We start from the raw sequence: 25,750 nt of genomic DNA on the forward strand, positions 1-25,750 counted from the left end.
TTTAATATATAAAATTTATTTGTTTTATTGGTTGTACTGTACATAGTTTAATATTCTCAATAATATTTATTCTGATCAATCTTTTAACATTCGTTAAATACTCTATAAAGTGTATTATAAGGTGGGTTTGTCCAATTATTTCATTTGCCTATTTTGATTAGATTTCTCCTCCAAAAAGTCTTACTTCAGATAAATCTATTCCAATATAATTGATTTAGCTATAAATACTGACCAACACTTTTTGTATTATTGCTAAGCTAGCAGCATATTCATTTCTTTTAGTATAATATCTATTTATGAAAAGCTTCTGTTAGCAATAAAATTCAAATTCAGATACAAGTTGATCTGTGAATGTCTTTGCAGATTTGAACTTAGAAATGTGGACATGGACTATGCTTGGAGCACTTTGGTTCATAGTTGATTGTGTACTCGTGTAATTTAAAATGGTATAAAATATGCGTGCGGTGCACGTGTTCGAGAACTAGTTAATTAAATAATTATGTCCCTTTCGTCTGATGTCATTGCAAAAAATTTAAACTCAGCAAGTATAGGACGGTATGGTTGAATTTGTTTGAGGTCAAAGATATGTATATTTAATTTAATTTAACTTGTTGGATTTGGTTTATTAACAGTCCAATGTGTTTGGAAATATAGGTAATAAAATGAGTACAGAAAGTAGTATTAAGTGTTGGAGCTTTGATAATAAGTGTATTGCTATAATATCAAATGCCTTACAACTGCATAAAAACTACAGCTATTTACTATAGGTTATATAAAGGTTACATTAATTAACCAATAAAATATCTCCACTAATCTCAAATCTTTCATATAAAAAGGAGTACTGAAATCATAATTACATGCCCTATCATTTTAAAAATTGAAAGAAGAAGGGATATATAATATCATATATGAAGTCAGCTTACACATGCATGACTTATTCCCTTTTCTTTTAGAGAATAAGAAAAAGAATACATACTACACATTGAACAGCAATGAAATACTTTTCACTTCAAAGTGGATGTCATCTAGGTCCAGAAAGTTCCATTGGTTCAACTAGTGAAGAGTCTTGGACGTAGTCGGAATACGTTTGTGGAGTAGGTTCAAAAGCTCGCTTTCTACGAGTCTCCAGATTTTGTGATGCCGCCCATTGTTCAGCCAATCCATCGCCTTCTAACATCCTTAGTGCTTCAGACATTTTTGGGCGATGACAAGGGTTGAAATGGGTACATAAAAGGGCAACTTTAACCATCTCTTCTAGCTCAATACGCTCAAAACTATTTCTCAAATTGCTATCTACCATAAGGTTCAATTTATCCTCTTGATGCAGCTTTCTCACCTGCATATCAGTAAAACGAGCCTTGTAAACTACATGTACACACCACTAGGCACTAGCTATTTCAACCAACAACTCCTTATAACTGAAAAGGAAACAGCTATGAGAAAGAGAGAGATGCACAACTCTACATATTTCAAAAAGTACTCACTACAACATCCACAGAAAGAGAAAGAGACGCACCCAATCAAGCATAACAACACCTTTCTGGTTGGCCCCTCGACCAAAGTCCATAGCTTTCTGACCTGTAATCAGCTCAAGTAGCAAGATTCCAAACCCAAAAACGTCAGTTTTTTCAGACGATTGGCCAGTAGACAAATATTCTGGAGCAATGTGGCCAATGGTGCCCCTAACAGCAGTTGTCACATGAGAATCGCAGTGATCCAAGAGCTTTGCCAATCCAAAATCACCAACTACTGCCTCAAATTCTTCATCCAACAGAATGTTTGCTGCTTTGACATCACGATGGATAATTTTCGGATCACACTGCTCATGCAAGTAAACTAGCCCTCTCGCTGTACCTTGTGCTATCTTCTTCCGCCTTGACCAGTCTAAAACTGGTTTACCATTTATGCTATCTGCAAATTTAGAAACCACAATGCATTTTCAATCAAGCCAATATAAAATTCAGTGAGTTGGAAACTATTAAAAAGTAGCTGATGAAGTTCCAGAAAAGCAAAAGGAGTTTGCTTGGCTTACGAACATGCAGAAACATACCACAATGGTTTCAGCCAGCAGCAAACTGATAATGTCCTATCAGATAACTACAGAAGTACAGAGTATGTGAAGGTGAGCATACCACCGCGGGCTCAAGGATGGAACTGAGGTAAGGGTGGGTCGTAACATCTAAGCTAGTACTTAACCAGAATCTTATGGCCTCAATTCATCTATGACAGCGGTTGCTGGTCTTCAGAACACTCGCTATCATGTTTAATGGCAATAAATTGGGAAGTAGGAACTATTCACTAAATGACTACTTTTAAATTAGACATGCTTCAAAATTTGGCACCATTCTAGAATTATATTGGTCTGTACACCTTTTACAACTTTAAGAACTCAAATTCATTTAACTATCCTCACTCTAAAATTTATATGATGCTTTCTTCAACAAGTATAATAACCACTATTTAAAAAAATTCTCCTACTCCAATGTAATAAATGAGTGAAATTAAAATTTTAAACTCTGTATCCTATCAATTATCTGTCAAACAAAATGAATGAATGGAGTAGTAACAAACAAACACCATGTGAGGATATTTAACTTTTATAAATGGAAATGTTGGACTCATTATCTGAAATCAATAGTGATTATTATGTATTAACACATGGAGGCAAGAAGTAACCTTTTAATCGTGATGCTACACTTCCATTTGGCATATAGGGGTAAACAAGAAGCCGTTCACTTTCAGCTGAACAAAACCCCAGCAGATGGAGAAGATTTCGATGGACAGCCAAACTAATCAACTCTACTTCCGTCTGAAATTGATTTTCACCACCAACAGCATTATAGTCATTCAATCTTTTGACGGCCACAACAGTACCATTGTTTAAGCTGGCCTTATACACAACCCCAAATCCTCCCTTTCCCAAAATACGTTTTGAGCTGAAATGGTCAGTGGCAGTCCGTAGTTCCTTAAGGGTGTACCTTTTCAGGTGACCCAAGCATACCTCTGGATAACAATGATCTGCATTTGAGAAGTCGCTACTCAGATACAGCTTTGAGGAATAGCTAGAGACAGATGAAGAATATCTTTTGAAAAAGTGAGACAGGGAGAAAATAATAGTAGTGGTTTTTGTAGTAACAAGTGATGGCAAATGATTAGAAAGAGTAAAGGCAAAAAGGTCCCAAAACTGATCCACATATATGAATCAGACAAACAAAGTAAAAGATTATCAAGAGTAACTTTCAACGCAATAAATGTGGCAAGGCAATTCATCAGGCATGGTGGCCGGAGAGAGTGAACACAACGCCATCTTCCTTTTACAGAAATATTTACTTCAACTTTCACAAGAAAATGCAAGTGTGACCATTCAGATATGTGATTAACAAATTATTCTGTTAATGTTTGGAACTAAAAGTTTAAGTTAGCCTGTACTGGATCAGGACTTGCCCCGATAACAACAAAATTCAAACAACTTTTATGAGTCCTTACTAGGAAAATTGACCAGAACTACTGAGTATGCAAAAGGGCATAATTTTCTAACTGACGCGGCTCAAAAGTTCTTCATATTCAACAGGTTTATTGAATATGGTAAACACAGAATTTATCCCCAATACCTATTACTTGATCACTCATGTCCTCTCTAAAACTAAAAATGAATTTAAAATCAACAATGACAAAAATCTTTATAGAGATTAAAATAAAGATTCAAACCACAAGCAGGTGACTCTATTACATCCTAGCTTAAAAAATATTCACATGAGACCTAACACCAATCACTCAGACAATAATGAAAAGCTCACTTGGCTCAACTTATATATCTGTGGCAGGAAAAGAATTAGACATGCAGAACTAATAAAAGCTCAAATTATCATATAGAAGAGGGGGGAGAAGTAAATCAACTTACCATTGACATCAAAGAAGATCTGTTGATTATGTCTGTAGCGCCACCAAAGAAGCAAAGCCAGGGCTATTATGACCAAGAAAGCAGCACCAAAACTTGCAACAAACGCAACAACCACGCGACGGCTCTTGCGTGCAGCACCAGATTGATCTGTGATATCAAAAATAAGAGATGCAACACATTTTCAACAACACAAATAGCATAACTTCCTCAGTATGTATAATATGTTATAACAGTTTTCCATTTTCAGCTGCAAAGGGAAGGGACTTGATCACGAAAATCTTATATGTACCTGCCAGACTATCAGGTGGGAAGGACAGTGGCTCTGGATAGATTGCTGAACAGTTATTCTCAGAACCTTGACCACAAATTAAAGGATTCCCCAGCACTCTGAAAGCCATGAAGAAGAAGTCAATGTCACTATAGCGTGGAATACTAATGAAATACTTTTCAAGTAGCAGTTCACCCAGAAACATTTGTCATTGTATTTTAACTAATGGACTTTTGTCAACTATGTATCGAGATCTACAGGTACATCAATAGTTTAACTTCAATAATATTAATAATAACTACTTGAAAGTGAAATAACTGAGTATTATGGCAATAGGAAAAACCAACTCACTTGAAAGCTCGTGCTGATAGTTTAGGAAGGGTACCACTTAGATTATTATAAGAGACATCCCTGCAAGCAATGATCAGCTAAGTCAATACATGATGTATACAATCTTTGAGAGAGTGAAATATATGGTTGCAGTCAGTTTTAATCTGTTATAAGAGGTCTCTTGAAAATGAATAATAATAAGTGTAAATTTATGAACTCACAAATAATTCAAATTCTTCAGGTCTTCGAAGGAAGTGGGTATTTCGCCTTCAAATTTATTGTTGGAAAGATCAAGTGTCTGAAGCTTTTGTAACTTCCCAATCACATCAGGAATATGACCAGAAATGGCATTGTTTTGCAACAATCTACATGAATCAAGAACAGTTTGCGAGAACATGGCTTAATAACACTAGGAAAATCATATAAGAAGTGACGCTAGCAACTAAGAGATGTATATAGTCAAGAACTTACACATATTGCAAGTTAGTAAGATTGCCAATTCCAGGCGATAAGGTGCCAGATAGACTTTGACTAGGTAGTGCTCTGATTCAGGAGAAAACATTCAGTGATAAAGTTACTGGATTAAAATCAAGCCTTTTCATGAGCCAACTAAGTTTCTACAAAAATATTTTTTCATCTAAACAACTTACAGAGCAGACACATAGCCCTCCAAGGAACAAGTGACCATTCTCCAACTGCAAGGGTCTACAGAAGTCACATCCCAATTGTCCAGAACATTATAGGGGTCATGTAAGGCCTTCTTAATTTCCGTCAAAGCAACAACTGCACATTATTATAAGGAAAAAGAGTCATTATATTAGATTAGTTCCACTGTTTTCACTTTTCAGTTTGTCATTACATCAAAGATTCAATGTAAGGAGAGGCAATTGTATAGAAAAAAGATAGATCACATACTCGTACACATTGCAAAGGAGTAAGGGGTACAAAATATAAAGAAGTAAACACACGACGAATACAAGGGGATTCAATGTCTATTATACATAGATAAAAATAATCTTAATCTTAAATACACCAGGTCAATTTTTTGTCGAAGTGGATTCAGATGAAACCCTTGCACCCCTGATGCAGAGGATTTAACTAGTTCTTCTACTTTTTGCCTAATTTGATAATATGAAAATTTCAGTACAACTGATAAATTTCAAGAAAGAAGCTAACCTTCATAATTAACACCAGCAGGAGAAAGTGTAGCAGAAGAACTCTCTATCAATGTACAAAACAGTAGCAGTACCACATTCCAAAACAGATGCAACATTCTTTCCATTACAGATTTCACCTACTCAACAAAGTAATTTTTTTAACAAAACCCCATCATTTACCATTGAAATAAATGCCCTTTTATCCATTTTCAAATATCCCTTCACAAGAACCTGATAAACTTGCTCATTTCAAGATTGAAAATTTCAAACACATAGATGATAAAGTTTCAGTCTTTACTCAACTAGCTCTTTCAAGAAACTGGAAAAAGCTCAAACACCCAAATGACAAAGTTCCAGTATTTACACAAATAGTTCATTTCAAGATTGCAAACCTCGAGCACCCAAATGAAAAAGTTTCAGTCTTTACACAATTAGCACTTTCAAGAACTAGAAAAAACTCAAATGCCAAGTTTCTTTCTTTTACTCAATTATGCTAAAATTGGCAACATTTAGAGCTTAAAAGGTAATAAAGATAGAATTTTTATCGAGAAAGCTTAAAAAGAAACAACAGAATGACGAAAAAAGCCTGGAATTCTGGAAACCGTGAGATCTAGGAATGTGTTAGTAACTGACCCCCATAAATTCTTCTTGGTGAATTTTAACTTAAAAGTTACTAAAAAAGTTTTCCCTTTTCAATATCGTTATCATTATCTCCCTCTATTATTATTATGTCTCGTCACTCTTTTCTTTATTAACCAGAAAAATACAAACATGCCAAACTTCTTAAGGCCAGAAACTCTCAGACAGAGATGTGGACAGCTTTAAAAGTTAATGAATACAAAGTACTACGTAGTAAAAAAAACCATCTACTTTTTTTAAAAAAAAAAAAACTGGATGCATTTTGGCAGTTGTCTATCTCAAACTATATAATTTATATAACTAAGAATTGTAAAGATGAAATAAAATTAATCGATTAGTAGTCTAAATGAAAAATTGTTGTTATTTGACTTACTTATGCTAAAAAATTTCATTTTCTTATAGAAATTTGGCGGATTCACGCAAATTCACTTGTTTGAATTATTTTTTGGGTTGAGTTATTCATTTTCACACTATATTGTATGATGTTTGAGTTAGATCCATCCCAATTATATCATCTTCACACAATATTGTATGATGTTTGAGTTAGATCCATCCCAATTATATCATCTTCACACAATATTGTATGATGTTTGAGTTAGATCCATCCCAATTATTTGTTCATTAATGTTGGCCCCATATTATACTGTCCAAGCTCAAGTTAACGACTCCAAAAAAGTGTAGAAATTTTTGAAACCGCAACTCGAAGTTATGTATAAAATATTATGATACTTTCCTAAATACAATTTCAAAAAAATTATTAAATAAGTGACTTTTACATTTTATTTCGAAGTTTTAGTTTTTTTTTTGTTTTTTGTTTTTTTTTTTGCTTAGGAGTTTTAGTTAGTATATAGAATATATTTTTACAAATTTATTTATTTATATATAAGTTTTAGTTAGTGAGGGAGTGTAGATGGGGTGGGTGGGGTGTTTAGAAGTTGGGAGCATATAATTAAATTAATATGTCATTTAGGCATGCTGTTTTACCTCCTCTCATTAAAAATAATTTTGTTCTCAAGAAATATATGTTCTTCAAAAATTAGTTTTTAAAAATATTTTAACTAGTTAAACAAAAAATACTTTCTTTCGTACAAATACAACTAAGTTCTACAAAAATCATAATGAAATAATAATAATAATAATAATAAGGTCGAAACACAAAAAATTTAAAAATGATTCATATTGGAATTGTGAATGCTTAAAAGGGTCACAAGATTACTTTGGTATAATCATTTCCAATGAAATAATATACTCATTGTTCATAATAAATACTAATTTTGCACCTTTTACAATGCATTAATTTATTTACGTTTGTAAAACCCAAAGCTCAAGGGTATTTTTGTCGCTTTGGGAAGACCGAATATTCTCTCTAATCACTTGCTCAGCACTGATTTTCTTAAACCTTTTATTTAATATAGAGTATTAGTTTCATAAAAAGAAATATAAATGATCAAGTCTACCTTTTTTATATTCTCCGATCTTTTTTAATTGTCATGTTACATAATAAATTTAACAAGTGTTAAAAAGTCTCAGATAGACTCTTCGAATACATTATAATATTTGTATTACTTTCTTGACATTTGTTGTTATTTCTTTTTAGAGTTAATGTAACAAACTCAATAACTAGACCAACATACTTCAAACACAAACAACTTAAGAAATAAAAAAAAAAATTAAAGAGCATGGAATAGAAGAAAGGAGATGAGAAGTAGGACTCAAAGAAAGGAATAAAAGAATTAAATATTTTTCTCAACAATTTGCGTAAACAACTTTTAAATTCATTCTATTAGCAAATTGTTAATTGAGCCTAGGTCCTGAATCAGCCTTTGCAAAGGCCTTCCTGTTACGTGGCTTTTTCTCGGCCCAATGACTAGTTGTGTGACATCCTCATACACATTGAGTGGAGGTTGGTTTATAATAGTTAATTTGATTAATTTTTAAATTAAATTAGATTATATTTATTTGATAATTTTAAATTTAAAGTCTATATATTCAAAAATCATAGAAAAGTTCTATAAATTATAAAAAAGAAAATAGAAAAAATTAATATAATAAAAAAAATACATCTTAAAATATTTATCAAAGTTCATATTATTTGATGCTAAAAAAAAAAACCGTGACAACTAAAAATAACAAGAAAATACCAGTAGTTTAGCTTAACATCGGAAGAGGCATAAGTAAAGTTATGATTTCAACTTTATGATTTTTATAATGGCAATTTTAGGCGATAAAATATGAGTTGTAAATTTAATTATTATTACACAATCTTACGAGTTTAAAGAATTTCATGCAATAACATGTATATCCTCGTGTATGTCATTATTATATTAGTAATAACAACACCTACGATATGTGTATAACAATTTGTGCCATATATATTAGTGTATATCACACATAAACTTGCATATATATATATATATATATATATATATGAACTTGTAATTTGTAGATATAGAAGTGGATATACACTTATATACTCGTGGATACACACAGTTATACATGACAATAAACCTCACCTTCCATTTTTTGCTCAGAAAATACAATTTGTTCTTCGGATTTCAACAATCTAACACATAGTTTACTACAAAACTACAACAAATATTACAAACTCATTTTGCAGTACTAATGATATTTCATTGTTTTCAAGTTTTTCCAAATATATCCGTTTGATATAGACTTTAGTTTTCATATTGGAAAATCTAAAACCTACTTCAAAATATTATAATTCAATACCTTGAAGTTCGAAAAATATTAATATGATACGTAATGTATTAATACATGATAGATACAAACCCCCACCCCACCTAGCTCCACACAAATATTATTCATTTGTGTCAATATCCACCAACACTATCATTTTTCTTCAGTATAATATGTAAACATTAAATGTATAATATACTAGTGTTTTTTTTTAAAGATACACAATTTATACTAATATATTTCTTTAACTTGGATTTTAAACTAAGAAACGAGATTTTGACAATAATTTGGTGAGCAAATCGACAATTTGATCATGAGTGGTCTTATACCAAACTAAAAGGGACTAAGATGAACTTTGTCAGAAATATTTCATAATTTATGATACACATGAATGTATACATATTTTTCAGATAATATTGGTTTTGTTTTTTTTAAAAAATAAAGAATATGTGGTGCTCTTAATGTTCAGCAATACGCAATTTAAGTTGATACACCAAACATAAACATGCGTGCAATTTGCTTTAAGTTTTGTTATTGTTGTATTTGCATATACATATTCACATGGCAAAAATAATATTGTATATTTAATCATGTTTACCACTCTACAATTAATCACTATATGTATCTAAAGACGTGTATGCAAAATTCAAACAGTTGCATATAATATAAGAACTATATCTATAGTGTTATACATATTATGTTGTGCATAATTGATACCAATAAATTGACTTGATATCTTAAAAAGGTCATTAAACGTTAAAAAGTTATCAAATAAAGTAATTAAATTTTATCTTGTATCAATAAAATCACTTAATTTAATATTTTTATTTTTAAAAATCATTCAACTAAATTAAAAAATTAAATTTGACATGATTAATTCAATTATTTTTATAGTGCTTCATAATAAATCCAAAAATAAACAAAATTATAGAATCTATTTTATTTATATTTACTTTCCCCATAAATTGGATTCATCTCATGAGTAAAATTATTGTTCCTTTGGTAAGCTAAATCTCCAACTTGTGCAATTTCTTTGTTTATTTATAACCTTTTAAGATATTTTGTCATTTATATATATAAATAAACCAAACATATGCATAGACCCTTTTAAAAGTTATCCTAGAAAATTTATTACTTAACAAACAAATATTTCAGAATCCTTTTTAATAAAGAAATATCAAAAATAATTTTAATTCAAATTACTTCTATATAAAATCTTAACTTCAAATCAATCCGGTATTAAATCATAATTAATATCAAATAATTACAATTTAGAAAAAAGTGGTTCATTGTTGGTAACTTAACCAAATGGTCAAACACTCCTTTTTAATTTAGTAATTAATAATCAACAATAGTTGGTACTTTGTACCAACATTTTTCAAATTAAAAAAATAACACTTAGTTTTGTCCATGCATTAATTTTATTTTTCACAACACAGTAAATTTCCGATTTTCCGATAGCATAGCTCGTTGCAAATCACCTAACCCAATAACAGAACAACTAAACACCACTCTCTGCGATCTATTCCCGTCGCCGGCAGCGTCGTTTTTCATGCTCCACCACCGTAATTCGCCGTCGTTTCCGAACTCACAACCTACTATCTCCTCCGCCATCTCCGACGACTTGCTCATGTACGCATAATTGCCAGCTAAGCAAACACTGATTGAAGAAACTCCATAGGTTTCACTCTTAACCTTCTGAATCAAGGCCGCCGGCATTTCCCCCAATTCCTCACACTCAAAATTCTCCGTATTCACTTTCCAAATTTTAACTCCGGCCACATTTTCGGACTCTCCGATCATCCCAATCAGGATCAATCGATTGTTTGCGAACCCGATAATTGAGTGAAAAATACGTGGATCCGGCTTTAACTCATACGGACCTGACCAATTCTTCGTTTTCGGATGGAAACAGTAAGTAACTCCGGTGAATTTCTCTGCAACGACGAGTTTATCGCCGGTGGCAGCGATTGACAGCCACGTAGATGCCGCTGAGTCTTTGAGTATGGCGGGCATTGATTCAGACGTTTCCCAAGTGTTGGTTTCGTTATTGTAAATTTCCACAGCTAATGGATCATCTTCAAAATCGCACGTGCCACCGGCTATAACGATGGAGCCACCTACATAACCCACAATAGGATCGGTTCTCCACACGCGCGGTGCATCGACGTGATGCCACGTGAGATTCATGACGTCGTGGGAGAAGGATAGCTTCGATGGAGAAAGCATGTAGAGTAAATTGGAATGAGATGATCGGAGTGCAGAGATATACTTAATGGATGGTCGAGACATGTCGACCCAAACATTCGAGCGAGGGTCGTAGCCACGTACCGAAATGTCATAAGGTGAGCGGGTGCATTGAGTGTGGATAATTAACCACGGCTTCGGCTTGTTGAAGCATTTCAGAGAAGAAGCAACAGCTCGATTCCATGATTTTGAAACGCACGAAGAAGGAACTAAGTCGACAAGTGGCACGTGTGAAAGAATCGTTTCCAATACATCTCCATGAATAGGAGCTTCATCCTCAAGAATAATTGCCATTTTATGTTTTTTTTGTGAAGAGAATAGGGTTTTGGTATGTTATTTATATTGGATAAGAGTTGGTGAGAGCCCATAGGAATTTTTAGGTTCGTAGAAATGATACATGTCTTTGTAGTTGTAATATTTGACTCACCAACAACAATGAGCCAGGTCAACTTTTCCTGTTTGAAATTATAAAAATAGAGTATAATTAAATTAATATCTTAAAAATCCTATCATATAAATCAAAGACCGAAAAGTTGGTGGCATATGACTTTTAGTGGTAGACTAGTTTGTGATGAATGGTCGTGAGCAGCAGAATATTTCGTCCAAGGCCAATGAGTCCTTCGTAAACGGAGGCGCCACCAAATTTTCCTTTTAATTCATAATTTATCATTTTTATTTTCAAGAAAATAATTTAAATTGAATGTTGATTTCAGATGTACTATTTTAATGTCATATGTTGTTATTGGGACGAATTTCATAAAATTGTAGATTCTTTTTCGTTGGAGGCTAGAATGTTCTGAGTCTTGGTTTATTATTGTTTCAGAATTATATCTTAATTATTTTTCATGTCTCATTGTATGACTCAATATTCGTAATGTTTGGCTTTAATTTTTAATATTTTTTACGATTTATCATTAAAGACATATTTTGGAAAATAGGATATTGTATTTGTTGTAAAATATATGGTAAATTAAGTTGTATATTTATATAAATTTTTTAATAGATTAAAAAATTAATGTTACTCAATATTGACTTAACACACAACTTGAAAAACGATAAATAATATAGATGATATTGTTATATTATCCTTTGAATATTGATTAATATTGAATAACAAAATTTATATTTATTATATTTTTCAACGCCTTTAAAATTTACCATTTGAATAACTCACTCTTATCATCCTCGAGGCTTCGCGCCCCCACACCTCAATCCCTCTCATTACAAAACAAATATATTTTCTTTCTTTTTTTCATGAACAGTATCATGGTACCATGTAAAAAAGATCTACTATAATTTAGAAGTCAGATCAATAAATACTGAACGATGAAAGTGATGCGGCAAATTGAAATGGAGGGACAATTTTACTCACAAAATCACATGGGATAAGGTTTAAGATTTACTGAGGATAAGGCGAAGAGGTGCACCACAAAAATTATACTATATATATGTTTTTGCTTTATTTTACCTATTCTTATATCCTATTTTGACAGTTATTAAAAGTATTTGTTCCAAAATAGTTTGTTAATTAGATAATTAAAAAAAATAATATTAATTATTTTAAAGGAACGCTCGTGAAGGTTAAATAATTAACGAGAAATATATTGATCAAATAACACTGTTTTTTTTTTATAAGTAAAAATGATCGAAGGAATTAATATATATTTTTACAATTTACTTGTTTATATTGATAAATAAATCAAAAAAATATTATTACTCTTTTGTCCAATAACAATGGTCGATTATTGACTTGACACACATATCAAGAAAAACTTTTAATACATTAGCCCTTGAATATATTAAATCAAAAAAAGATTTTTTTGGCGATCAGTAAAATATCACATTTCACATTGTGATATTTTACCTTTTAATTTTAATGTCTTTTAATTGAAAAAAATCAGTTTATTTTAAATAAAAAGAATATTATGGACTTTTAAAATTTCTGGTAATTTAACATTATCATTAAATTTAATGCTTTAAAACATATATTTTTTATTTTTATCATTGTTCAAAATAATTAAATCATTCAAACATTTAAGACGGATGATTTCTTTCCCATGTTTACCCTTTCATTTGATGATGTTTGATTTCTTGAGGAAAAATTACCTTATTTATAGTGCAAAGTATGATTTAAATTATGTCCTTAGATGTTTTTCTTAATAACATTGCTTCTAAAATTCAATTAACATGAAATAGAGAAAAGTATTGAATAGTCACATGATAAAATAGACGTAAAAAAATAAATTATATCTTATTTTTTCAAGCTAGATAAATAATATTAGACAACTATTATTGACATTATTTTAAAAAAATGTGTGATGTTTTAAACGTGAAAAAAGTTCTGCCATCTTCATTAATTCATAATATCAAGGAAACCTATTTTGAGCCACAAGTGTTTGAGGGTACTATATAGCCTTCTGCCGTTTTGTCATTCAATAATAATTAATACAATTTGGAGTATGTGCTCTCTTGCAAACAAAGTGGAGCCCAAAATACAATTTAATCAAATGTACGTGATGTAATTTTATAAATAAATATACTTTAAGTCTTTATTTTGAGTAAAAAAAGTTACTCTCAATAATTATTAATGATTGAAATTTAATCTAATCAATAATATCGAAAAACTCTCTTCTTTTTCTTCTTCACTAAGGTGGAATAGACACGATTAAGATCATTTTATTTTTAATTTAAAAAAATAAAAATATAAGTTAATTCAAATCTTAATAATAGAATTTTCTTTGATAATTAGTGCAGTAGACCTAACCAAACACAAATATGAGTGGATTAGGAGATTTAGATATTTGTATATTTTTAAAATAATTTAACTATCATTTATTATTCAAAATAGTCATTCATTTTTTTTCATAATTAGTTATTTTATTATTTAACTTGTCCGCTCCACATTGCCTTTAACCTATCTGTTTTGCCTTCAAATAACCTCGCATAGCCTTTTCAACCTGTCTCACCATTTCTAGGCGAAGTGCATTATGAATTGTGATTCACACATTATAACATATAAATTTATCTTTTTAACTTGACTTTACATAATATTTATATTCTTTAATTTTGAGTATGCACAATTAAAAATTTAAATTTGTCATATAGGGCTCATGTGTTTTACTTGTTCAATTTTATACAAATTTAAGTGTCTACTTATGCGCACCAAAAAAATAAGAAAACACAAATATAAAATAAAGTCAAATTAAATGACATATTTATATATTATGCTATTTCAATACATTATAAGCTTTTTAAAACCATTTCATTTCACATAATTTTTTGGTTTGGTCCAACTATGTCGTTTATTCACCTAATTAAAGTTGTATAGTTGACAAAAAGGTCACATATCAACATCAAAAAATAGCTTTTGTGGAGGATCAATTGAACATTACTCATAAGTTTAAAGTTTATGGTTATAACTACCACACTTAAAAAGAAAGAAAGGTTATCAACTATTTAGTGCAAAAGTTAAATTTAATGGACACCACCAAAAAACATTTAAAAAATGAACACCACCAAGAAGTTGCCATTTGTCCAAGTCATTTTCAAAGATAACATCATTAGGCATCTTTAAATTAATTTATTTTACTAACGACGAAGCTCTTAAGTAAATCTCACTATCGTCTATCTTCCTTTTGCTTTAATTATTACTAACAATTAAAATTTTCTTTTGTACTAATTTTACACTTCTTTGGCATTGGAATCTTACATTTATAAAATTACAAAAACATATTATGAGGATGATTTCAATTAAGTAAATGCTATAAAATGACGTTAAAGTTTCGTCGAAATGAAATTGGATCAAAATTCTAATATATATATATATATATATATATATACTCGTTCTAATATGGTTTTTCCAATGCACAATAATGCAATTGAAGCAATAGACTAGGAAGCTGACCTCCTAATTGTAATTAAGTTATGTCATTTTTCATATTATCTCTACATTTTTGTATTTTTTATTTATATGTATGGTCAAGTTCCTAATCTTGTTTATTTGGTAGTGCTCCTTGCTTCTTGTTTTAGGCTAGTAATGGAATAATATATTTTTGACAAATGTCACATCTCACCAACTAATGTGAAGGCCCTACTCACCCTATATTGTCAAAAACAATATATTTTTTGTTTGGTACACACCAAATCACTTAATCCAAATATGTCTCTAATTTTTCATGCAATATAGACATATTTTTTATATATACAAATATATGTGAAGCTCCAAAGATGCAGTCAAACATTAATTAATTAATTTTTAAAAATAAACTACATCCAAACAACCTCGGCGATAACTATTGAAGAAATGAATCTGCGAGTCACAAAATTAATGATACAAAAAAGGTGAGCAAGTATACATGGTGTTGGAGTAGCCAACAACAATATTCAGTAATTAAAGGCAACTGTATAGATATGTTAGTGTATGTATATATATACACTAACATATATATATGTACGTAGTTAGGTTTTTGTTTTGGAATGTAGAGATAAGGATAGAAGATCCATTAACATATCTTTATGTAATTAATGAATATCTCTTTCTTTCATCTGGTAGTATAATGATTGTTGAAATTGAAAAACTAAAATTCATTATTGTTCATTGCCCATTTATGTGAAATGTCAAAACATACAAATCAAATAACACACTAACACAAAGCAAAAAAGACAGAGACTAAAAAGTTTCAACTTGGTTAATTTATGCAGCTGCACTGATGCACTCAATAGCCTGTTTGCAGATGCCAGTCATGGTTTCCTCAGGTCCATAAACCTTCAACAAAAATTACAACTCATTTGATGTTAGCGGGGAAAATAGTCAATCTTTTATCAGTAGTTGACACTACTAGCACATACCTCAATTGGGATGCCAATTTCCTCACCAAGAGACCTCATTTTTGCAAGACCTTTTTGGTAGTTTGGACCTCCTCTTCTAACATAGATATGCATTCTTGCAGCTTTAAGTTTTGACTCCTGCAATAACAAATGTTCAGTAAGGAAACCTCAACATCAGGGCAAGAGCAGCCAATTGTGTTACACTACACCATACCTTCTCCTTAAGAGCTCGAATAATACCACTAAATGTAGCAGCAACATCAGTGAAATTGGCTATTCCACCACCAATCACAAGGGCTCTCTTACGACCATCAGGGTTTGCAGTGGCACACTGCAATATGGGATTAGGGTCAGTATCCTTCTCCAATTCCTTTCAGGGTGCATAAACGGAGAATGTGGCATAACATAATGTAATGAGTTTTTTTTTTCTTTTTTCTGTGTGTCAATAAAATGTTTTATGTAACCAGTTTATCCTTACATCAATTACAACTCTAGCATACTGCAAGACCTCTTCTTCATTGGGAGCACCACTGTACTCTGCATAGTTCCCAAGCTCAGAAGCATATCCAAGATCACCTACCTGTTAAGGTAAAATGGCAAGTTTAGACAATAGAATATATAATCAAAGGAGGTAGTATTTTCCAAGGATAGATATGTACAGTATCGGCATAAATGACACTAGCTCCTCCACCAGCAACCATAGTCCAAATTCGCCCCTTGGGGTTCAAGACTGTGAACTTCAAAGATGCACTTGTCTGCAATAAATCGACTTGAACATTTTAGCATATGATGTAGTCATTGACAGATAATTTGCAATCTAAAGCTGAAGAATTTTTTTTTGCCTCTCAACACTTAATTATTGTGCTCAAGATATACCTTTTCATCAAGCCCGTGAATGAAGCTCTCTGTAGCACTCATAACCCTTCCAAATGGCAATGGAAATTCAATATTTCCCCACCTGCAGGATGAAAAGCATATTCTTAGTCTATGATGAGTCGATTACCAAAAGTTGATTTCACTTTTAGCCAATATAGCTTAGGAAGCGAGTAATAAGAGTATATTCAGATGTTGGAGCAGCTGATTTACTTTTTGAAGTTCTTGAAAGCAGCAGTGTCATCAAGCTCTCCCCTCATATCGAGAGGATAAGGCTTCCCTTCAACCAATGCGAAAGGGTTCATCTCTAGGAAAGTGAAGTCGAGATCTGATAGAAAGAAATGTTGAGATGGTTACACAAAAATACAAAAAGGTCTTAAAGATCTAGCGATGACCAATTATCTCGTAGATACCTTGAAATAGAGCGTAAATCACTTTGAGGAACTCCTCAATGACACCCTTAATCTGTAACATACAAGTAAAATTTCAAATTAAAATTGAGATATCAATTGCATGAATGAGTAAAAAGTAGACAGACTATTCTTGCAGTATTATTTCTTCTTCCTGTTCTTTCAAATATTTACCTCCAATGGTAGAGTGGCTACAAGTGGAGCACATATCTCTGATGTAAAAGAAGTCCCAGTCGGCACAGAGATGGTCTTAACCTGGATAAAAAGGACTATATGTTAGATTGAGATATTAATACTATAACAGATTTGGACTTCACATGCCTACTTTTGAATTTAGTCACATACCTTGTCCCAGTTCTCTTCGATGTCAATTCCTCCGCATTCAGAAAAGCTTACGCTGCAACCAAGCCTATCCGAGACAATATTAAGATAAAACTCTTCATTGTGGGGGATGAATGGCTCAACAATGAAGGTTGTGATGGGACCTTTGCATCCGCCCATCTCCACCTGCCAATGTGAAAACAAACATGAGCAAATGATCCGAGACAAGGACACTATGTGTTAATAGTCCAAAACAAACATGAGCAAATGATCCGAGACAAGGACACTATGTGTTAATAGTCCACATAAAACAAACAATACGCTTGGTTTTAATCAAAAGGGACAAGGTAAATGAATATCTGAACAACCTCTTTGCCAAGACGCTCCTTCACAAAAGTAGCAACTTGAGCAAGATCAAGATTCAAGGCGACTAGTCCACTCTTTCCACGCTTGCCAAACAACATATCAGGCTTTACAACCAACTTTGTTGAGTTGAGCCAAGGCTCCTTCTCTGCTAGCTCATTGATGTCAGTAGACTCTGTCACCTAAGCCACAAAAGAAGGGACAAATACCATCAAATATTTTAGGAAGATACACAAGTGGTTGATGATATTTGTCTTTTTTCATTATTAGGAGTATTTTCTAAGAGAATTAATAACTTGAGTCTAAAGAATGTTAGGATTATCAAGTAGCAAACTTCATTATTAGGCACTCTCTTTAAGTTTTAGCATTGTAGCTGACCTACCTGTTCTGCCCCACTATATGGGAGGTTCTGAAGAGTTAAACAAAAGGCAAGGGTATCTTAGCCCCCCAAATTTGAGGGGCTTCATTTATTTACTTTTAGCAATAATAAGTTTATAGTTGAGTAAGTACTATTTGTAGAAAAGGTTAATTTTTTCATATAAAAGGAGAGAATTACTAGAAGTGTGACATATTAGGGAGTACCCTCACATGGATCGACTATATTATAGGGAGAAGATTGTCCAAGTCGACATGGCTCTGATACCATGTTAGATCATGAGAGGAGGATTGCTCAGGCTCATATAAGCAAATTGTCGGTCTATTCCCCAACCAAAGTGTTTACTTATTAAAAACTTTACATCTCAAAAGAATAGGCTTAATAAGAAGTTTAAGGTCACTAATGTCATGTGCTTTGATCCACTAATCAAAAATAGATCTCAAATGTAGAGGTAGCAACCATTACTTCAAAATAAATGCAGAAAGGATTTTACAAACCAGAGTCAAAATCAACATTTCTAGATTGAGTTTGCTTTTAAAATTAAAAATAAAAACTCATATGCATCATATGGATTCAAGTAGGTGGCCTAATTTTTAATGTAAATTCTACCTAAAACATTCCAACATTTCACAATCAATTTAAAAAAAACAGAACTTTCTTCTTCTTCCCATTTTATCTAAACATTTTGAAATAAAAAACCACTCAAATTAAACTAAACATTAAAGATTTGATCCGAATGAAATCCCGCTAAATGGAAGGGCAGAGTATCACTATCTATCAGACATAAAGATTTGTTCAACATTTGTAAATTAACAAAAAAGATTACCTGTGCAGATTTGATAGCCAAATCATAACCTCCAAGTCTCTTGAAATGCTCTTTCAACAATCTCTTTGAATCATACTCTCTGATCTTCTTCCTGGCCATTTTTTTTTCTTTAACAAAAACAGGAGAAAATTTCAAATCTCAGTGACAGATCTGAAAATCCAAATCAAATCTAGTTTCACAGATCAATATGATAGTAACAAAGTTGAGATCTTTAACGTTAAAAACGAGACACGCACACACTGACAATCTTGGGAACTCTAATACCTCTATCTATTTATATAATAAGTTCAACAAATAATAGACAAATGAAAAAATAAGGAATTGTAAAAAAAAAAATAAGATGGTTTGTTAGCGGGAATTAGTTGTTGGTAAGTCTAATGGACAGCGGACAAATAACAGCACAAAAAAAATGCCTGCACGCCAATGTGGACCAACCAACCGGTAAAATAAGTTATTTGACGTGAGATATAAAATATAATAATTTTGACATAAAACATAAGATATTTTATCTTTTGTTTCGTTAGCGATATTAGATAATTTTTAGATTATTTATTCCACAATTTATATCATACATATATAGTGAGCTAACCTATTTGGATGATTAATTAATCTTGAAATAACATATTTTCAACTGAACTACCCCTTGGTATGTTTGGTACATTGGAGGATATTTTCCACCGTTGATAGGTGATCAAGAATATATTACTTCAAAAGCATTTATGTTATCTAGCTAATGCTATGAAAGGGGGATAGAATAGAGATCGGTGATTCGAGAGTTGGGTGGATCGGGGTAAGACAATATATTTAAAATGTCATCTATGTAATTTGTTTTTTCGTAGTTTATCATAAAAATCATTTTTCTTATATTTAAAATAAATTTATTTGGTCAGAAGACATTTTTTCCAATCACACCATATTGGCTTTAGCCACTGACCCACTCCCTATAGGAGAAAATAAGTATAACCATTTCTTAGAACTTCAAATATTTATATAATTATGCTTTTATTTAGTAATTATAGGTTAAAAAAAATTATAAGTATCAATTGATAATTTGGTAATTAAAAATTATAACTAATAGGAAATTATTTATAAGTATCATATTAATTAAAAATGATAACTAACATGCTATTATAATTTAATGATACTATATATAATAAAAAAACATTAATTTTATCTTTGTATGCTAATGTGTAAATACTCTTTTATAGTATTAAGTCACCAAAAGGTATATATATTGATGGCGTAAAAATTGTGGAGTTATGTCTTTTTGTGTAACGGTCCAAAAACTGGAGTTATGTCATCTCTAGGCAGCCATGTCTGATTTTGTTAGTAGATTGTCTTATTTTATTTTATTTTATTTTAATATTATAAGTGTGACACTTTGAACAGATGGGGGTCGGAGTCTAAAAGATGGAATATACACGAGTAAAAAGAAACAAAATGATATACTTCTCTTTGTTTTTACAACAAACGGTTGAAAAGATTTGTATAAAGAAACGTACATAAATTTTATATTATTTTGACAAGTTTTAATTTGTAATATTATGTATTTTATTAGATTTTCATGTCTTCAAATATGTTTAGATAAATATAGAGGCGAATCCCCCTATAGGGGTGCACGTACACTTGTTAATTTTAAAAAAGTCATGTATATATATGTATATATATCTTGAGAAACTTGCATAAATTAGAATATAATAAATAGTGCATCCAGATAAACCATTCGCAAATTTATTCAAGATAATATTGATGCACCCGAAGTCTTTAGATCATGATTTTACCTTTGAATATATTTATCTTGAATACATGAGGTCAAATTTAAATATAATTTATTTTAAATATATTAAATCCAAGTGAAATTTTTAACGAATCTCAAATAAAGTTTTTAAAATAGAGGTCGTACATGAATTCTATCTAATTATAATTAAACTATTCTCATAGTGTTTGTGGCTATCAAATTTAATGGCATTGTAACCAAAAAAAATTAGGCTTAGGCGAGAAATTGCCAGAAGTGGTAGGCTGCCAAAAACACCAAATTAATGAAGTTTGCTTAACGTGGCACGCTAAATATAATATTCTTTTATAGTTGTATACATTTTTAATTTCTTGATATACATATTTATATTTAATTCATTCAATATATATGTGTCAGTAATTTTAAAATATTTTATCATTTAGCCGTTGTAGACATATCTAGCAGAGGATGTCAAATAAAAATCTAAAAAATCACACGATTAATTATAAGACTTTATCATCTTAATGACTTCAAACTGGTAACAAATCCTTAAGAGGAAGAAGTAGAAATTAAAAGTAAGAAGGTAGGGAGGTTCGAAATTAATCTAAGCAACTAAGAAGTAAGAGACAAGTTCCATAAACCTAGCTAATTGAATATTTCCCTTTTATACATAAACATCTTTTCGAGATCTCAAATGTAATTTGATATCTTATCACATGAGTTCTCCATCTTAGTTATATTCATAACAAAGTATCTCTAGAAAGTAAAAATAACAAAAAATTTAACACAGAAAGTATCACTCTTATACCAAATGATTCTTTATTTGCTATATCGTGCTTTTTGATAATTTATTTAAAACTAATACTACTATAAATAAAATTTATTTTTAGAATATGAATTTTCACTCATTTCTAATTGATCCATCTCGCCAAAATAGATTCCGAATGAAATATCAAAAAACTTCTTAATTTTCTATTTTGTTTAATCGTTTTATTAAACATTACTATTTCTCAACCATTTTAGATTGGAAGAGTCAATACTCATGTGTCTGCTAAAGCTTAAAGGAATTGTTGGGAGCTTGTGAAGTATGACTTCTATAATATAATATAGTATAATATATATATATATATATTCATCACTCCACTCCACTGATATGACCCTATTTATTTTTTTATAATTTAAATTATTTTAAGAAAAAAACTCAAATATGTTAGTAGATTTTGAAAAAAAATTCATATATGTCATTATTAAAAATTTGTTCCATCAATGTCATTTAACTCACAAATTTTAGATTTAATGATATAAATTGAAACAGAAAATAAATAATTAGTCTTCCCAGAATGCCAGTCAAAATGATACTCTCAAGTCTCAGCTTAAGCTAACTAAGTCAAAATTATACCCCATATATATATATATATATATATATGATTCTTTAGTATTTTATTGACTTTTTTTATTACAATTTCTGGATAGGCTGCAAAGTTCACGTTCTTCACAGTATGTTAGCTTAGCCATCTTTGTTTTATTTATTATAACATTAGTTTCTTGTAGTGTTCTCTTTTTTACTTTTTTAAATTTCAAATGACAAAAATGGAAGTCTTATGTTGTTTATTCACTTCAACTCAAGTGGATGGCTGCTGATCTATAGTTGGTGGTTTTGATGTTTAGATTTTTAATACTTCTGCATTTTTCAAAAAAACTGATTTGATATGTATTATTGAAAATGATGTATACACAATTATATACTATTTTATTAAATTATTTTGAGTAAACAACATCAATCCACTAGTTTAGTGTCTAGTTACATGTCTTCACTTAAGTTAATAAATCATATATTTGTCACAACATACATGTATTTGGCATATTTAAATACATGCAAAATATGTACATCTACTTCTGTGCATTTAAAATCGAAATATATCTGAAACATACTAATTTAGGAGTAAATCACGTGTCTAGAGATTCATGAGGATCTGGCCAATCCCTGATCCAATTTTTTTTCCGATTTTGATTCGATTTTCGATTCGATCTACGTTTAAAATACTAATACCAATGTACAATAATGTTAGAAGCCCATTCTGAGGCCCAATTTAGATTCACCGAATAGGCCTATTACAAGAGGCTGACTTGTGTAAATGTCACTTTTTAAGCTATCATTTATGTTTTGTCTCTTTTTAAAAAGTAGCACAAATACGTATCAAGTTTTAAGATTTTACACACAGTAGAAAATTTTGAAGGTAATTTAAAAATTATGAACTATTTCATATCCCAAAAATATCTTTTATAATTGAGTAAAAATAAGAGTTTACTCCTTAAATTTCTCATATGTATTCAACCTATAAAATATCTCTCTCTCATCTTAATCTGTCACCATACTAACCAAAAAAATAACGAACAAGTTATTTTTCTCATTAAATAAAAAATTTACAGTAAATTCATTTATAATAATACTTGTAAAATGTTCGCTCTAGGAAAGTACGAATGGCTCCCCCAAAAAATTTAATAATGAATTTTATAATTTTATTTTCATCTAAATAATATTGAAAATTATAAAAAATGATCAAAATTTATGCAGAAAAAAAGAAGCAAAAGTACCCTACTTTTTTTCTCAAAAATATTTTAAAACTTTAAATTAAACGACTTAAACCTTTATATCACTAAATTAATTTTTTATAATAATATACAATGTAATGTATTTCAAATAAATAACACTTTTATGTCATATAAAAATAAGAATGATGTAAAATAAATTTTAAAAAAAGGCAACTAGAAATTATTACTATTATTTTTATGTGTACGTGTGTGTATATATAATAATAAAAATATACACATAAAAATACTTAGGGTCATATACTCCTTAACTATATGGGGCAATTCTATTTCCAAATTTGTCTCAAATAATATTAGTATATACCTATTTAGGCAAAACATCAGTTGTCTCGCCTTCATGGTCTAATGTGTTAGTGAAATAAAACCTAACTTCTCCCATAGGGTGAAGATAGGGATTGGTCATAGCAGTGGTATGACCTGCAAGTAATTGTTCTAGATTTAGTGTTGTGGTGGTCAAGATAGCGGCCGCGATCACTATGACAGTGACAATGAATATAATTATAATGATGGAGATAACTGACAACAATGATTGCTAGTGGTGTTGGTTGTCAGTGGTAATTGTGTATGGTTGATAACTGACAACAATAATTCTGATTGCAAATTACACTCAATTATCTACTGATCAAATAGTTACACGACAAATTAAGTATGTCAGACAATGTAATTACACCCAACTACACTAAAGGATGACTTTCCAAACTGGCCGATGAGATTAAAACTTTATTTAACATCTTAATCATTAAGATGTATTCAGAATCAACTCCATCTGAATGTACTTAATGACTTAAGATTAAACCTCTATTAGTTACAAGCAAATGAGTCCCTAATCTATAAATACAATAGGTCAGAAATATAATTGCTCATGGATAAGAATAATAATTAACTGTGTTGGAGCCTTCTTAGGCAAGCAATAACCTTTTTTGATATGGACTTTTATCACCCAATATGGGGAATCAAGATCCTTATTTTTAGCTACTTATTTTTAATGAGCAGAAAAATGTTCTAATATGCTAACTTGAAAAATCACAAAGTAAAAGGTAACCAACTGAGTGTTGTTGAAGCAAATGACAATTCTATTGATTCTTGATGGTCCCTTCATGTACATATATAACACAAGATAAGAAATGGCCATAATTGTGTACACTTTTCTTATATTTGTCATGACAAAGCAATCCCTTTTATTGTCTCTCTTGGTAGCTATTCATTTATTAATTGCAAACTTGTATTAAAAGCCAATCCAACCATATATAAAACTATTGATTAATTTTGTAATGCTACCTTTGTGGTTTACTGAGTTTAATTAGGTGGCTGCACCTTATTGTTGATCATACAGTGTCATGCAATATATACGGGATTTCACTGAATTTATAATTTTTAGAAACAATCTCTCTACTTAAGAGAGATAATGATCATGTTTGAAATACACTCTATGCAATTTATAAAATTTCACTTAATTCATTATTGTCGTTGTACCTTTTATTAGGTGGAACTATTCATTGATTTTGTAAGGCCCCATAGTAAATGTATGTGGTATCTAAATTTTAGGTTTGGAAGGCCCATAGGGATATTTAGTAGAGGGGGAGAAGTAGTTTGAAATAAATTGAAATTGCTTTTAAGGGATGAAAAGGTCTTTAGACACCCGTGCTCTAACTTTTGAGCGATTATATCTCTTAATATATAATGAATTAATCAATGAACCATATATCAAATGAAAGCTCTTTTAATATAGTTTCCAACAATTCAAATTCTTTGTCATTCCGATAAATTTGAATATGATAAGTATAACTAGTATATGCTTTTTTTTTTAAAAAAAAAAAAAAGGACCACAAGTATTTCAACACAAAAGAAAGTAACATAGTAGAAAAATACCATAATAGAATATGTGTGCACACCTCAACTATTTTATATTATAGATTGTAGTATACACAATAAAAAATAGAGAATATTATTATAACATGTGTATAGATACACGAAAACGTAAGTTAGCAAGTTACCATTATAATTTGTGTGGCTCTTGGGGACCTTAGCTAATGTAAGTGGCTATGAACATGACAGTGTAGGTGTGCTACATGTCTAGCTAGATTATGAATTTTATTATAGTATCATGTGCTTGTTTTTTTCTCTTATATTGACCTTGTGCCTCAACAAACAAAATTTGGTTTTATTTTCA

The 25,750-nt window shown here is 30.6% G+C and overlaps 3 protein-coding genes across 4 annotated transcripts; all 3 read right to left on the minus strand.

Annotated features, from left to right (window-relative positions):
* Positions 1-695: 695 nt before the first annotated feature.
* LOC101245842 (protein NSP-INTERACTING KINASE 3) lies at positions 696-6,493 on the minus strand. Of its 2 annotated transcripts, none has more exons than XM_004238598.5 (10): positions 5,676-6,493; positions 5,150-5,282; positions 4,971-5,042; positions 4,721-4,864; positions 4,521-4,580; positions 4,191-4,288; positions 3,902-4,048; positions 2,677-3,018; positions 1,517-1,911; positions 696-1,336 (listed from the first exon to the last, which is right to left on the minus strand). In XM_004238598.5, exons 1-10 carry the CDS (start codon positions 5,779-5,781, stop codon positions 1,022-1,024), a joined length of 1,812 nt encoding a protein of 603 aa, XP_004238646.1. In that variant the 5' UTR covers positions 5,782-6,493; the 3' UTR covers positions 696-1,021. The 2 variants fall into 2 exon arrangements, with proteins under 2 accessions (XP_004238646.1, XP_025886795.1); XM_026031010.2 differs by having other exon boundaries at positions 6,290-6,356.
* Positions 6,494-10,214: 3,721 nt separating this feature from the next.
* On the minus strand, positions 10,215-12,179 carry LOC101246424 (F-box/kelch-repeat protein At1g23390). The gene has a single exon (XM_004238600.5). It carries the CDS (start codon positions 11,531-11,533, stop codon positions 10,421-10,423), a length of 1,113 nt encoding a protein of 370 aa, XP_004238648.1. The 5' UTR covers positions 11,534-12,179; the 3' UTR covers positions 10,215-10,420.
* Positions 12,180-15,808: 3,629 nt separating this feature from the next.
* LOC101246135 (ATP-citrate synthase alpha chain protein 2) lies at positions 15,809-19,654 on the minus strand. The gene is made up of 12 exons (XM_004238599.5): positions 19,236-19,654; positions 18,039-18,215; positions 17,695-17,856; positions 17,524-17,604; positions 17,353-17,404; positions 17,153-17,267; positions 16,943-17,024; positions 16,726-16,821; positions 16,545-16,646; positions 16,281-16,397; positions 16,088-16,204; positions 15,809-16,004 (listed from the first exon to the last, which is right to left on the minus strand). The coding sequence occupies exons 1-12, from the start codon at positions 19,332-19,334 to the stop codon at positions 15,933-15,935; spliced, it is 1,272 nt and encodes a 423-aa protein (XP_004238647.1). The 5' UTR covers positions 19,335-19,654; the 3' UTR covers positions 15,809-15,932.
* Between the last annotated feature and the right edge of the window lie 6,096 nt (positions 19,655-25,750).

The sequence above is a fragment of the Solanum lycopersicum genome, chromosome 5 (genome assembly GCF_036512215.1).
Source record: "Solanum lycopersicum chromosome 5, SLM_r2.1".
Lineage (NCBI taxonomy): Eukaryota > Viridiplantae > Streptophyta > Magnoliopsida > Solanales > Solanaceae > Solanum > Solanum lycopersicum.

Excerpts from the sequence above, each read along its gene's own strand:
- LOC101246424 (XM_004238600.5), bottom strand. The coding sequence starts at position 11,533 with ATGGCAATTATTCTTGAGGATGAAGCTCCTATTCATGGAGATGTATTG.
- LOC101246135 (XM_004238599.5), bottom strand. The coding sequence starts at position 19,334 with ATGGCCAGGAAGAAGATCAGAGAGTATGATTCAAAGAGATTGTTGAAA. Across the intron at positions 18,216-19,235 it reads TGGCTATCAAATCTGCACAG|GTGACAGAGTCTACTGACAT; the intron begins GTAATCTTTTTT and ends TTTGTGGCTTAG. Across the intron at positions 17,405-17,523 it reads TAGCCACTCTACCATTGGAG|ATTAAGGGTGTCATTGAGGA; the intron begins GTAAATATTTGA and ends TGTATGTTACAG.
- LOC101245842 (XM_004238598.5), bottom strand. The coding sequence starts at position 5,781 with ATGGAAAGAATGTTGCATCTGTTTTGGAATGTGGTACTGCTACTGTTT. Across the intron at positions 5,283-5,675 it reads TGCTGGTGTTAATTATGAAG|TTGTTGCTTTGACGGAAATT; the intron begins GTTAGCTTCTTT and ends AATAATGTGCAG. Across the intron at positions 4,865-4,970 it reads CTTACTAACTTGCAATATGT|ATTGTTGCAAAACAATGCCA; the intron begins GTAAGTTCTTGA and ends TGATTCATGTAG.